General features: G+C 35.8%; 2 protein-coding genes across 2 annotated transcripts; both read left to right on the top strand.

The window, feature by feature from the left end:
* The first annotated feature begins 4,388 nt into the window (after positions 1–4,388).
* LOC110876401 (inactive LRR receptor-like serine/threonine-protein kinase BIR2) lies at positions 4,389–8,094 on the top strand. Its single transcript, XM_022124574.1, has 2 exons — positions 4,389–4,922; positions 7,834–8,094. Exons 1-2 carry the CDS (start codon positions 4,389–4,391, stop codon positions 8,092–8,094), a joined length of 795 nt encoding a protein of 264 aa, XP_021980266.1.
* Positions 8,095–11,043: 2,949 nt separating this feature from the next.
* LOC110878766 (sucrose transport protein SUC8) lies at positions 11,044–13,862 on the top strand. Its single transcript, XM_022127128.2, has 4 exons — positions 11,044–12,407; positions 12,719–12,782; positions 12,877–12,920; positions 13,484–13,862. The coding sequence occupies exons 1-4, from the start codon at positions 11,181–11,183 to the stop codon at positions 13,655–13,657; spliced, it is 1,509 nt and encodes a 502-aa protein (XP_021982820.1). The 5' UTR covers positions 11,044–11,180; the 3' UTR covers positions 13,658–13,862.
* Positions 13,863–15,878: the final 2,016 nt, after the last annotated feature.

Here is a 15,878-nt window from a genome sequence, read left to right on the forward strand (position 1 = left end):
AGAGTGTAAGAGATCGTGCTTCAGATGCAGAAGCAGATGTTATGGTTGAAGAGAAGAAGGAAGTTAATGTGGAGAATGTTGAGAAGAAGAATGCAGAAGTTTTAAAGTGCTTGCATGGTGTGAATGAGCTTACGACAGAGGTAAAGGTAACATCAGAATCTGTAAGTCATACATGTCATAATTGCACTGAACTACAAGGTAAAGTTGACAGACTATCGGAGCAAAACAAAATTATGTTAGCTGAATTTGAAAAACTAAAAGAGTCAAATGTTCTTTTGATTAACAGAGAGTCAAATTGTTTAAATAAACTCAAATCAAATGAAGAAGAAATTTGCAGTTTTACAAGCAAGGGCAATGAACTGTTACAGATCATTGATTTGGCTCGTGAAACTGTGAAGGATAAAACTAATGAATTTTCTAAAATGTGCAGGGAATTGGCCATTGCACAAGACCAAATTGTTGAACTTAATGGAAAGTTAGACAAATTTGGAAAATCTTCATTAGTTAGGACTCAAATTCAAAAAGGGCTGAAAAAGAGTAATGATAAAACAGGAGTGAGGTTTAGCAAAGCTTCACCTTCTAAGGATCAGGACTACACTTTTTTACCTAATGAGAATGAGCTAATTGATTTTTTGTGCCCACTGCACAAGAGGTAGTGGATCCGATAACTGTGGAATTGCTGAATAGTCCAGTTTCTTTGAAAGAATCTGTTGAGTTTAACAGTACACCTCATAAATTGGATGAGGATACTGAAGATGAAAAGAACAAAACATTTAAAACGAGATTTAACAAAAAAGAGAATTTATAAGAAAAAATCTTGTTTTAAATGTCACAATAAGGGCATGTGGCAAGTTGTTGTCCTTTTAAGAAAAACAAAGAAAAAGTTGATGAAGTTCAGGATAGGAATAAGGTTGGTTTAAATAATGATGTGCAACAATATTGTTAAACTAATCAACCAAGATTTCAATCTAAACCTTCAACATCGAGAAGATTTGATAGACCAAGAAGTATTTCTCCACAATTTAGTCATTATAATGGTAAATCAAATCGGTTTCAAAATCAAAATAAAAATTTTGGATATCAAAACCGATACCAAACTTTTGGTAATCGGAATTTTCAACAAAGAAATGGATATATGAGTTTTGGTAACTCAAATATTCAACAAAATCCAAAATTTTTTCAATGTTCAAGTTATGAAAATGGGCGAAGAAAGTTTTGAGATAATGATTTTCAAAGGTTGGAAATCCGAGAGTTTATTGGAACTCTCGCAATCAAAGACCTAGTGGAAATTATAAATCTTGTTCAACAATAGGGAAGACTTCCAAGACACCAGTAGGGTGTGATGGATGTTGGTTAGAAGTGTCACACCCCAACCAATGGCGGAAACATCGGGATGAGACGAAGTGTGAAGATTGCTCGAGACATCATAACACTATTTGTGACGATAATTAAATAATTCCCATTTCATTTCATAACTTCAAATTGTCAACATTACATAAACTCAAGTAACAACAAGTTCAAAAGAAATACATAATAACATAAGCAAAATTGATACGACATATTAAACCTAACGTCTATATGTGTATCTAGGCATCAACGCTACTTCTTTTCATAGCATCATCATTATCAACATGTAATATGTTTAAAATACAATTCAATGCAAAAGCAAAGGCGAGTATACAAGTTTGGTACGTACATAACAAAAGATAAGTTTAAACAATTCCTCATAGCAAGCATGTGATTCAAGATAAACGATAAATATGGCATGTGTCTAACATATCAAACCAAGGAAACGCAACATGCTCATGACATTACCTCAAGTTTACGGGCGGGTCGTTAATCCTATAGCGCTACATATGTCACGGTTTGGCTCGTACGAAGTTAATGATAAGTTCAACACATAAGTTTCACCCAAGTTTAAAGTATCAAGCAATCACGTATACAAACATGTTATAGGAATCTTCATGTGTTTAAGCAAAATGTTCATGTGTAAGTTTGTTGATAGGTAAACATGTTACACCCCAAAAGTGGTAAAAGTAAAAAGGGAAATACGAGTATACTCACATTGGTTGCGTTGCGATTTCTTGTAAGTAACGCACGAGTAAGATTGGAAATTCCAAGAGAACAAACAAGAGTTATTAACCTAGATATTTAAAATATCACATAACGAACTAGTTAACATTTATGTTAGATATAGCATTCCTTAATATTTAATGTTTAATTATAAGTTAATTAATTAGATATTTTAATTTATTACATTTTTAGCCTTTAACGTTAGAAAGGAAACTATAATGATTTTCTAATTATTAATGTCATTATAAAATTTTTAGTGATTTGATTAAGAAAGAAAAATGAAAATAAATAGTTGGTTTAGTTAAAGAAAAAGAATAATGAAATTGATAAAAGGAACAACCGGTTGGTATGTAAAATTTGGAAAAAAAGAAAATGAACCTTATTTAATTGTTGTAGATACATATGTATTCTTTTAGGTAAATATTTATATTTTTAACACATCAACTTTACGTAAATGTTTATACTAGAAAATAGTAGATTAGTTAAATGCTATAAAAAAAATATTATATATATTATGTTACCCAAATGGTAATAATTATAATCCAAGCTTCTTAAATTCAAATATGTATATAATATCTGAAGAAACACGTTGGACCAGAGATTTCATGACTTCTGCCTCAAAAATATTTAAATATTTAAATATATAAAATTATATTGAAAAGATTCAAAATCCTTGAATCGACTTTGCATGAACTTTACTACTGTTCTTAACTATTCTTCTTCTTCTTCATTTTAAATAAAACAAAACCAAACCAGAAAACTGTAATTGATTTCCAAACTTTCGGTTGATTGGTTTAATTATTAACGTCAAGAATTATATTCATTGCAATAGAGAATTAAACGAGAAAGTAAATAGAATAAATAAGTATACCGCAACTTGTGATTCGCGGGTTCCCGTCGTGTTGTCGTCTCCGGCTCCGGGTCGTCTTCGATCTTTTCTCCGGTGAGATGTGTCCTTGTTTTCAGCGGCTTGGCTCACTCCGCAGACGTCTTTGAGAGTGGAGAAAAGGATGTTTATTAAAGCTTCAGGAAACAACCTCGGTTTCTTATAAAAAAACGAAGTTGTTAAACTTTCCGAATAGAAATGGATCTATAACGGTTATCATCTTCTTCCTTACCGAACAGTAGACGTCGTGATACCGTCGCGAACTTCGGGCGGCTCCGGTGAACTCCGGTTGAGCTCCGATGGTTTGCGGTTTCACCGGCGAGTCGTTAGCGAAGCCGAGAGGTATGCGAATGGTTCTGAGGGTGTGGGATTGTTGTGCAAAAAGGAGGTTATGGTAAGGATTGAAAGGCATAAAGGGGGCTTGGCTGAATTTATGATCAGCTTCTTGGAACACAGGAACGTGTAAATGATGTCGAGTCCCGAGAAGAATACGTACCGTTTTGGCAGTAACTTCAAAAGGACATTCAAACGTCAAGTAGTTAGCAAATATTTAAAGGTGAACAATGTAACCGATGTCAAGACTTGGCCGAGTGGTTGTTGTGTTGTTTGGTGAGCGGGTAGACCCGGGTTCGAAACCCGCGGCATCCTGTTTTGATACATTATTTTTAAATTAAAGTTTCTAAAACTTACAATTAGCACCCTTAACTTTGAGAACTTGGTTAACTTAGAAAGGTTAACTTGGTTAGTTAAAATAAACCTAAAACTCATTTCTAATATCAAATAAACTAACTTGGTTATATGAATAAATCTTTAAATTAATTAGAGGAAAATGCCCGGATAGTCCCTGTGGTTTCGCCTTTTTTCACCTATAGTCCCCAACTTTCTAAAACTACCTGAATAGTCCCCAAGTTTTCGTTTTTTGTTCCCGGATAGTCCCTGGGTCTAACTTCAGTTACTTTTCTCTGTTAAAATGATGTAAAATGACAAAAATACCCTTTCCTTAAAAGGCCAAACCATAGGGACTATCCGGGCATCTTCTTCATTTTTATTTATAAAACCCCACCACCACACTTCATCTTCAACCTCCACCCACCATCACCCTCCTCCACCCTCCACCATCACAGAGGTGATTGAACCTGCAACGTATCGTTTCCCTCCTCTTCGATCAATCTCCGGCGATCTCAACTCCTCTTCGATAGCTCCCGATTATCTCGACAACACCACTCCGTTCTCTCGTTAGTGTTAGTCGTTGGTTGAAAAGTGAGTGACCGTTCAAAAAAACAAAAGTTGAAAAGTGAGCATGATTATTCTCCCGGTCAAAACCACAACTCACACCACACTTTCGCCGGTCCACCTTCAACAGTCAATGTTCTTCCCCCCTTATCCTTCCATTCCACACCATCAATCAAACACCCCAACACTCTCCTAGATGAGCACAAACCCTACCTCACCGCAACCTTCCAGATGCACCTTCACTCTCCCAACACTCATCACCTTCACCCTCCTCCTCACTCCGCCACCCCCCGCCGCCGCCGAGGACGACGTCAACTACCTCCGCGGCCTCCTCCGCTCCCTCCGCGATCCAGATCACACTCTCTCCTCCTGGAACTTCAACAACAACACCGCCGGCTTCATCTGCCGCTTCGATTACGTCGGATGCTGGAACGATCAGGAGAATCGCGTCATTTCATTAAAACCGGCTGACCTAGGGCTTGCCGGAACGTTTCCCTCGGATATACGGTTTTGTAAGAATTTGCAAACTGTAGATCTGTCTGGTAATAATATTACTGGTGAAATTCCTACTGAATTATGCACGTGGTTGCCTTATTTAGTTGATATAAATCTGTCCGGTAACCGTTTCACCGGTCAAATTCCGTCAGGTTTTGGTGATTGTGCGTTTTTGAATATTATTGATTTTTCAAGTAATCGATTATCCGGTAATATACCGGTTCAGCTGTCCATGGTGGGTGGAGGTTGAAGATGAAGGGTGGAGGAGGGTGATGGTGGGTGGAGGTTGGAGGTTGGAGGAGGGTGATGGTGGGTGGAGGTTGAAGATGAAGTGTGGTGGTGGGTTTTATAAATAAAAATGAAGAAGATGCCCGGATAGTCCCTGTGGTTTGGCCATTTTAAGGAAAGGGTATTTTTGACATTTCACACTCTCTTAACAAAGAAAACAAACTGAAGTTAGACCCAGGGACTATCCGGGAACAAAAAACGAAAACTTGGGGACTATTCAGGTAGTTTTAGAAAGTTAGGGACTATAGGTGAAAAAAGGCGAAACCACAAGGACTATCCGAGCATTTTTCTCAATTAATTACATTAGATAACTATATTGATTTTTAACAAAATAAATAATTAACTAATAGGTAATTAACCATACTGATAATTATTAAAAAACCATATATTTTTCGACGGTTATTTAATTCACGAAAGGTTTCCGAGTTTCAAGGACTAGGATCCAAAATTCGAAACGGGTCGGATTTTGGAACTTTTTTTTTTACGGATGTTACAGTCTCCCCTCCTTTAGGAGATTTCGTCCTCGAAATCTAAGAGGAAGACTATTGAAAAGATGATATCTAAAGAATCAACAGAGAGAAATAGATGAGACTTGATCTTAACGTCTGTTTAAGGAAATTGTTTTCATGAATGCATCTCATAGCATAAGGGTTTCAAATAATAACATAACATGAGTTTTCACGTAGTGTTTCATGGATATAATCCGTTTGTGAGTTGTTTAAAGTTTGTATATTAGGTCTAAGTAGGTCTGCAAAACACTGAATTTCTCATGGCACGTTTTACGAAAGTTTGGTAATATGGTGGAAACACTTATATATAGGAAGTACCAGCGGCGTATCCACCATGTTTTGACCATATTATGTTCGTTTCGTATTCGGTGTCAAGTTACGTTCCGTGTCTTACCATACACAGTAGTACATTCTATGGTTCTCATACGCCTATCACTATAATCCCGTGTGCACCCGTGATTATATTGACCGTCGCATGATCCGCATAGCGTGTACTAGTCGTGTATGAATTTGGGTAGGTATACTTTAAAAATAAGAATGTGTGCGTATAAGAATATGGTATGTAAGCAAGTCCATGCTTAAGTATGTATGGGACCCACGTAAGCAAATCCCTCGGATTACGCTCGCGTATGGGTACGAATGTATGAATCATGAGTATGAATGAAAGTATGAGCATAAATATAAGTTTATGTATGAATATCCACGTAAGTATGAGTATAAACATAAAACGTACGAGTAATATGAGTATAAGCTTAAACATAAAACGTATGAATATAAGTGTAGGTACGAATGATAAATACTACGTATATAGTGTACATTGGGATATAACGAATTTAAGCATATAAAAGCATTTAAACTGTTGAGTATGTAAATACTAACGATATGAATGACGTTGTCGCGAGATATCGACTAGAACGTGTATGATGATATGCATGTATAGTGGTTTAAATGAAACATTGAGTTTATCGAATCAAAATTAGGTTGAGCTTGATTTGAAGGGTAGAATATAGTTTGTATATGTAAATGCTACTCATTGGTTAAGCATAATGTATTTTGTAATGAATGGAAATGCTACTTTTGTTTTAGAAGAGTTTATGTAAACCGAAGATGATCGGTCCCCATGAAGCCTTCTTGCCCACGTGGTTTGTAAATTGGTGTAGGAAAAGGGTTTTCGATAAGAAACTACGATAACACGGATTATACTTTCGACGACACTTTATAGCGTATAAGAAACTACGATAACACGGATTATTTTTATAAAATAAATATAGATTCTATATTTATTTCGAATATACAACAATGCGAATTTTTCTTATAAAATATATATGTATTTGTTTTAACATCAAATGACCCGACTTCTTTTCGTTGTGAAAATAGATAGTTTATAGTTTATATTGGACGACTTGGGAGGTAAGAACAACTTTGAAAAACTTGAACTTCATACAGAGTTCATTGAAAGAGGGTATGATGCACAATTAAAGGAAGTTACTATCTACAAATCAAACTTCCCTCCGCCAATGAAATTTTTGTTTCATACTCTTTTAACTAGTCTCTCAGCCAAGACCACCGCATTTAATGAGATACCTTTGAACATTCAGTATTTGGGTTATGCTATTTTAACAAAATCTGATTACAATTTATCACAAGCACTGTTTTCTGATTTGTTGAATAATGTGAAAAATGTGAAAAAATTGAAAAAAGGTGTTCGTAGTAATGCTTTTCTGTTGTATCCAAGACTTCTAAGCTACTACCTACGAAAACAAGTGTCACAAATAGATTTTGAACAAGGTGTAGCTTTTCAAATAAATAGTCTTACAAGTAAAACTTTTACTAAACTTATGGATAAAGAGTCAAAAGTTTCAACAACTGAAACAAAGGGGGATGAGCCTGTTTTAGATGCGTCCGCATCAGTTGCTCAAACTTCTGTTGTTGAGCGAACTGCTCCTGGTGATCATGACACCACAACCGATGTTGTGAAACACACACCAAGAAAACGCAAAAAAGAAAGTTGTCACATCCAAAAAGCCCATCAAAACCAAACAAAATAAAAAGGTTCCTCTGGAAGATGAGATACCAGAGGTTAATGCAGTGACAACACAAATGTCACTTGAAACCACTGCTGCTACTTCTTTACAGTTGTTGGAAAGATCTCAACCCATCCAAACTCCTCATGTATCCTCACAAAAGGATCATGTTGTAAGTACAGGGACACCACAACATGAAGTAGACCTTTCATATGAAAGTATGTTTAAAAGTCCCTCTCCCAGGGCAATCACTCTTTCTACACCACAACCCTCGACTCAAGTTCCATCAACAATATTACCTCTATTTGAAGCAATTGAATTTCAGAAAGAAAACAATTCCTCTAATGCACACATTACTGAGAGTAGATCGCAACAAATGACTGTGTCTGAACCAATTCAATCTCCTATCCTACAAACAATTGAGGAGGTTATCCCCGTTGAGTATTACGAAACTCTTGGTGGTAGTTTAAGTGGAACAGCTACTACAACTGTTGAACCCATTGGAGATCTGTTGGATAGTGGTTACATCATTAAGACTCTCTTGAAGGCAACTACTAATGAGGTTACTACTGTAATCTCTGCTTAAGTGGGAAGTCCCCAGAATGAAGAAAAAGGGGCATCTGTTTCTGATGATATGGAGACTTCTCCTATTATCAAAACAAATACAACCACTACAAGTGGGAATTCAGATGATCCTATTAAAGTAGGTGATGAATTAACTTATAAGGATTTGAGGGTTAGAGTGCCTACCATTGAAACAGATGCTGCTGAAATGAAAGAACTGATTAAGCAGATGATAGAGCTTTTTAAAAGTCAACCTACCAGACAGGAAATTGCCAATGAGCTTTGGAATTCTATGCAACCCATCCTTCAAGCTCAGAGGAATTTGGCTGAAAGTAACCGCAATTTCAGTTTGGAATTTATCAGAAATTTGGTTGATGCCAGGTTTAAAGACACACAAGCAGACATTATGAACATTAAGGAACATCTGTTGGAACTTACTGGCTCAACCTCTACATCAATGTTTGAGAAAGATGATGATGATGATAATGATGCCAAAAAGGGGGAGAAAGATTCACTGAGAAAGTTGCCACCAGATTTAAAAGCTAATCCTACAGAAATTGTATCCCCTGCTCAACCTAAATCCCAACCTTCTCCAAAAAAACCACCACAAAAGAAGGAGAAAATACCTTCCACACCATCATCACCCATTTTGTTAATAGATGCTGGGAACACAAAAGTATCAGCAGATGTTTACCAAACAGCTGCTGAGACACCAGTTGTTTCAGCAGAAGTTTCTCAAACATCTGCCATGATCATTTTCACTACACCAACCACAATGCAACCATCTCCTACGTCACAAATATTTCCCATACATTCATCTTCACTACCAAAACATTCTCCTTCACCAGAAATCATCTCCACACGTAAGAGAAAAACTCATATTGATAGAGTCACAAAAATAAACAATGATCCTCGGGTAAAGCCAACTCAACCTAATTGGAAGAAAGTCAAAACAGTGGATTCAGATGAGGTATTGAAGTTTAAAAGAATGAGGTATTGGAAGAAAGTCCAGTTAGATCCATTGCTAGATGGTCTAAACTGAAGATAGTTGAGACCTACAAAAAGCTGGAAGAAGTTAGAGCTGAACATTCAAATGTTCTTCAAAACTCAGTCTATCCTACAACTGTTGCTCTGTCTCTAAAAATCGGTACTCCGAAAAACCTTCTCTCATCATCTGATTTGTCTGAATCAATTGCAAATTTAGTTAGCAGACCACAATCACCAAACTCATCTTCAATAATTCTTTGCCCAAGAAAACCAACTGATCCAAAAATAGTAAAGTGGAAGTCATGCTCAAAAACCCAAGTATTGACTTTGATCAGATCAGGTGGTAGTGTTGAAGAGATTAAAATGGATAGTGCATATAATCTGAATGCATACGATCTCCAAGATTTATTGGACCTTCAACTTGAGAGGGATGATGAAGAAGACATGTTCTCCCTGGACTTTGAACTACAATTCAAAGGACAAATCAGGGAGATGTTGATGAGAAATAAAAATCAGTAATAAAGAAGGGTTTTCGTATCATCGGTTGTATAGGGATATTGTTGGATCAGCAGCTGTTACATTGTTTGCAGTAACATATTTAATCATATCACAACATGTAGCGAATGACATGTTGCTGCGTAACAAATTCTTGAGTGAGGTTTGATGTGTGTTGTTTAGGCAGGTGATCGTATGTTCTTAGTTAATGTTTGTTAAAGTTAAGTTGTATTCGAATTTTTTTAAGTTTGTTAGACATCTTTCATATGCACTTATGTTTATAACAATTTATATCTAAGAAACGACCCGTGTTTGCACACGGGTCTTACCGCTAGTCTACTATAATAAAATAAACCAATTTTTGGACACGTGTCATTCATTGAGTGTATCCTTAAATCTATATTTATCTTATATTAACTAAATAAATAATAAATTAATATTAAATTTTATCATACTTTAATAAAATATTATCCTCAAATCTAAATTGTTAATTTGATATATTTTTAAAGCAAATACCTCTCTTTCCTACTTATCTTATATTAAATATATAAATAATAAATTAATATTAAGTGTTATCCAAATTTATTAAAAATATAACTTTTTTATTATTTGGTATACAAAATTATATTTATTCAACTCGTGTAAAACGCGGGGTTTTTAAAAATAATTTTTTATTATTTACTATTCAAAGTTACATTTATCTAACCGGTGTAATATACGAAGTTTTTAAAGATATAACTTTTTATCATTTACTATGTAAAATTAGATTTATTCAACACGTGTAATACACCAGGTTTTTTAAGCATATAATATTTTTATTATTTGTAGATTTTCAACCCGACTATACACGGGTTTTTTTAAAGTTACGACGTTTTTAGAATTTAATATACAAAATTACATTTATTTAATTTGTGTAATACATATGGTTAATAAAGATATAACTCTTTTTTCGATTTATTCAACACGTGTAATATCGAGGGTTTTTAAGAATGTTTTGTTTTTATTATTTGGTAGATTTATTCAACCCGATTATACACGAGTTTTTTAAAGATACGACGTTTTTAATATTTAGCATATAAAATTACATTTATTTAGTCTGTGTAATACACATGGTTTTTAAAGAGATATTTTTTTTATTATTTGATATATAAAATTACATTTATTTAACCCGTACAATATACGGAGTTTATAAAGATATAATTTTTTATTATTTAATATATAAAATTATATTTACTCAACCCGTGTAATACACGGTGTTCTAACCTAGTAATAATATAAACTTAATGTTATTACTTAAAAACCAGTATCCTCTTTAATACGAAATATTAATTAATAAATTAATTACTAACCTTTTCCCATTTAATCGACGTTACAAAATTAAACTCTTCTACTAACGTTATAAACCTTAAATAAATAATTATCCACTTCAAACATTTATTTAAAATCGTACAAACAACCCATCCAAATCATATATACCACAACCAAATCCATTAATTTAATTGGGTCAATTTTCATTTTCTATTTGCGTGAAAGCATTTACTCCCACAATATCCATAAGTAGCTGCCCTGTGAGTCGCACAAACCATCATCAAATCAACAACATTATTCACCATCAACATTGTAACCATGAAAACCCCTCAGCTACCTCCACCGTTGCAACTAGAAAACCAGTCCCCACCACCACTACGTCCGATGTGGCAAATCATAACCGTCGCCGCAATCGCCGCCGGCGTACAGTTCGGCTGGGCCCTACAGCTCTCCCTCTTAACCCCATACGTCCAGCTGTTAGGAATCCCACACAAATGGTCCTCATACATCTGGCTCTGCGGCCCAATCTCCGGCATGATCGTACAACCCATCGTCGGCTACTACAGCGACCGCTGCACCTCCCGGTTCGGCCGTCGCCGCCCCTTCATCGCCGGCGGCGCCATCTTAGTCGCCGTAGCCGTCTTCCTAATCGGTTTCGCCGCCGACATTGGCGTTTCCACCGGTGATAAACCCGGCACCGCCCCAAAACCCCGTGCAATATCCGTATTCGTGATCGGGTTTTGGATTTTAGACGTTGCAAACAACATGCTACAAGGCCCGTGCCGGGCCTTGCTAGCGGACTTATCCGGTTCGGACTCGAGACGAATCCGAACCGGAAACTCGCTTTTCGCGTTTTTTATGGGCTTGGGTAACGTTCTTGGCTACGCAGCCGGATCGAAAACAAACTTGTACAAAATCTTTCCGTTTACTAAAACACATGCGTGTGACATTTACTGCGCTAATTTGAAAACATGTTTTATCATATCCATAGCGTTGTTATTAATCATAACCGTGGTCGCCCTAACAACCGTTTCGGAAACGGTGATAGATAAGGTTTCCGAAACGGAAAACGGGAAAGAGGAGCAGCTGGTTTTTTTTAAGGAAATGGCTGGGGCGTTGAAGATGTTGTCAAAGCCGATGTGGATATTGTTATTGGTAACGTGTCTGAACTGGGTTGCATGGTTTCCGTTTTTGTTGTTTGATACTGATTGGATGGGACGTGATGTGTACGGTGGTGGGGACAAGGATCTTAAGCTGTACAACCAGGGTGTGAGTGCTGGTGCGATGGGACTGTTGTTGAATTCGGTGGTGTCTGGGGTGACGTCACTGGGGATGGACCAGCTGACAAGGGTTTGTGGTGGCGTGAAGCGGTTGTGGGGTGGGGTGAACTTGTTGCTTGCGGTTTGTTTGGGGATGACGGTTTTGATTTCGAGGATGGCGGAGGAATCACGGCAGGCTGACGGTGTGACGTCTGGTCGGTTACCTTCGGCCGGTGTGAAGGCCGGTGCATTTACTCTATTTGCTCTTCTTGGTATCCCGCTTTCGGTGAGTTTCTTTTTTAGGTTTTTAGTGGTTTAATATGGTGAATTTAATTGGGTATTAAATACGTGTTATTAACACGATGAAAATGTTTTACAGTTGGAATATTGTTTTTTTGAAATTATAAAATATGTTTGTTTTTCTGTTACAAAGGATTTAATGACATTTAAAGAATATGTATTTTTGTTAAACGTTTCAGATTAATCCGAAATCATTTACTTGTTTTAAAAGTCTTTAAATTTATAACGTATACTAACTGTGAATAATTATGTTTTATGTGTAAATTAATTTATGATATATTTTTTTTTTCACATCAGGTAACTTTCAGTATTCCATGTGCTCTGGCTTCAATTTTTTCTATCGATTCGGGAGTAGGACAAGGTAAAACTCACTAAATTTGTTTGATAATTCAAACCTTTTACAATTATAAGTTTGGTGAAACTTACACTTTGTTATGTTTTTATTATTTATATAGGTTTATCATTAGCTGTTCTTAACCTTGCAATTGTTATACCACAGGTATGATTACACATTATCTATATTTATGTTCATAGATACAACTTGGGTGAGCTCGAGCTTAACTCGTTTATAACTTTTTACTTATTCAGTTATTATATGATGTGCGTTTGTAGTTATAGTTATACATACCAATATTTATATGTTTATTTTACAACATAAAATATATTATTTAATTGTTTTAATCATATTTTTTTATATAAAGTGTAATTTTTATGCAAATATATATTAAATTGTTGCATAAAAATAATTAAATAGTATGCTCGCTTAGGATCATGTTCACTTATCAAATGAGCACAATATAAGCTCGATCTCATTTAAGCGTGACACGATTCGAGGTTTGAGTTAGCCGTTCATAAGTAGCTCATGACCGGCTCAGCTCATTTGCTCCTAGTCACAAAACTGTAAAATCGAATGATCAATAAAGCATTACCCACCATCTTTTATTCAACCAAATTTTCTGTTAACTCAGGTGCTCCCTCAAACTATCTCACTCTCATACTATTTGAAACTGAAGGAAACATAAAACATATATCTAAGTATGAGTTTTATGTTTGGCATTGCAGATTTTTGTATCATTCCTAAGTGGACCGTGGGATTCATTATTTTCGTTTGGAGACCTGCCGGCATTTGTCGTAGGAGCAATCGCAGCAGCAATAAGTGGAATATTGGCCTTTACTCTGCTTCCATCACCACCTCAAGATGTGCTAGCAAAGGTTTCTGGGGCACCAATGCACTAAAGAGAGAGTGTCGTTTTTCAAGCTTATTTTGTGTCTAAATCTTGCTTTTGTTGTTATAACTTAGTTTAAAACAAAACGATGGTCTGCGACGGTTATGTTTTGCTTAACCGGTTGGCATGTACTATTATATCATGTCAATTGGTATTTAGGTCAAAGTCACTTAAATAGACTATTAATAGGTTATTTTATGTGTGTTTATTGCTATGTAACTATGGTACGAGCAAGAGCTCGTTTCATATGTTGGGTCTTATATAATGTGTGTTTAAATTATCCTATTATTGATACAAAGATTTTAGGGGTTGCAAAGATTATGTGTTATGTTTATAATTTTATAAGTTGTATGAGATGAGAAGACAAGGTTAGTATGCTATGTCTATTTTTTTTTAGTTGCCCTCATCTACTTCAAGATATGTTCAAGATATGAAAATTCGTCTTACAAAAGGAATTTCAATGTGTCATGGTACCAAAATAATCTCTTATTTGATACTATGCTTTGTGGAGAATGAACTCAACGTCTTGATTAAATAAGCTATTTGTCAAATTTTGAATTAACTAAATTGTTTTTTAGTTTATTGAATTACATCAATTTTTCAAAAATTAAGCGCTAAGGCCAAGTGTTATACTCCCGGAGTGCTGAGGGGGAGAGGTGAGGGAGCGGAGAACACTACGTCGTCTTCCCTAGTCCCGTAAGAAACGAAATGTTCCAAATGTTCCTGGAAATTATTGCTCCCAGTGGACCATTTGTATCTATATGCATCAGGATCCCGATTCATGGGGCCATGCTGTAACACCCGTTCTTATAATCCATGGTTTAACGTATATTTTACGAAAACAATCATGTAATTAAGATTACATATATATCGGAAATACGGGTTTATTAAAACTTTTACAAATCATAAGTTATTCTACATAACGTGATCGGGTTCGTCGTTAAAAATTTACAACGAGGCAATGTGCGGAAGCATGTGTCTTTATCGTGTTCGGTTCTTCATTGAGCTTGATCGTCTTCCGGCATCCAAAAAGTACCTACATTTCATAAAAACATGAAATGTTTTAGTCATACGGGATTTAATACGTATCTAAACGAGTCCGGGAAACAAAACTGTTCAAAATACATTTTTGATCAGGGTCCACCGTAAATTACGGTGGACACCGTAATTTACGGTAGCCCTGATTTGAAAACACTCCACCGTAAGGCAGGAGCTATCCGCCGTAACATTCTCAGTCCCCACCGTAACTTACGGTACCACCGTAAGTTACGGTGGACTCTGCATCAGCTTCTTCCATTTCGCCGTTTTCGACACGGAAACTTCCGTATCTTTAAATCCGTTTGTCCGTTTGACTTACCGTTTCTTCCTACGTGATTGTAGTTTGATTCCCCATCCTATGGAGTTAAAATCCAACATCTGGATTAACAAAAATTTCAGACTTTAACTCTTCGGCTTATTACTCTTTTTACCGACTTTTGACCCGTTCGTGGTTTCATCATCAAACATGGTTATGGCCCTTGTTTCTTCTATAAAACATATTATTATAATTATTTCCTATTATACAAGGTTCAATTCACGGGTCATTACACATTCTTAACCCGTTTCGCTAAAACTTCCATTTTGACCCATTAAGGGTATTTACTCATTTTTGTCTAGAACTTGTACCTTTTCTTTTGTCGCTACAAAATTCCATATCGAATTAACTACAATTATTCCACCACAACTATTTTGTGGCGGATATATCATAACGAACCCCTTTTTCCCTATCTTACCCAACGGTTTATCATTTTACGCAATTGACCACTTTTGAGCATTTGACCCGCGGATGTGCATTCCTATGACCTTTATTCATGTCTAATGATCCCATAATCTTAATGTAAGTTTCTAAAGAACCCCTATGGGTCGTTTGCCCAATATACCCTTCAAGGTATTTTGGTCAACTTTAGTCCCTCACTATACGACGAAGGACTTTCGCTAAATATTTGACCAAATTGTATGTTTAACTAAAAGCTTAATTGTACATACCTGGCTCGGGTCAAAGTATTGACCCATTTACATAACTTTTGCTTTAAATCTTTTTAGTTAAAGTGATGCAAGCTTATGTTATTTCCTGTGATTACAAAACTCAACAAGTGATTGTCAAATGTTATTGTCAAATGGTGTTAACAACACCATTTGACCCATTTCGTCTAACCGACTATTTGTCCGTATGAGATGGTATTTAATTACCA

Source organism: Helianthus annuus, chromosome 9 (assembly GCF_002127325.2).
Source record: "Helianthus annuus cultivar XRQ/B chromosome 9, HanXRQr2.0-SUNRISE, whole genome shotgun sequence".
Classification (NCBI taxonomy): Eukaryota; Viridiplantae; Streptophyta; class Magnoliopsida; order Asterales; family Asteraceae; genus Helianthus; species Helianthus annuus.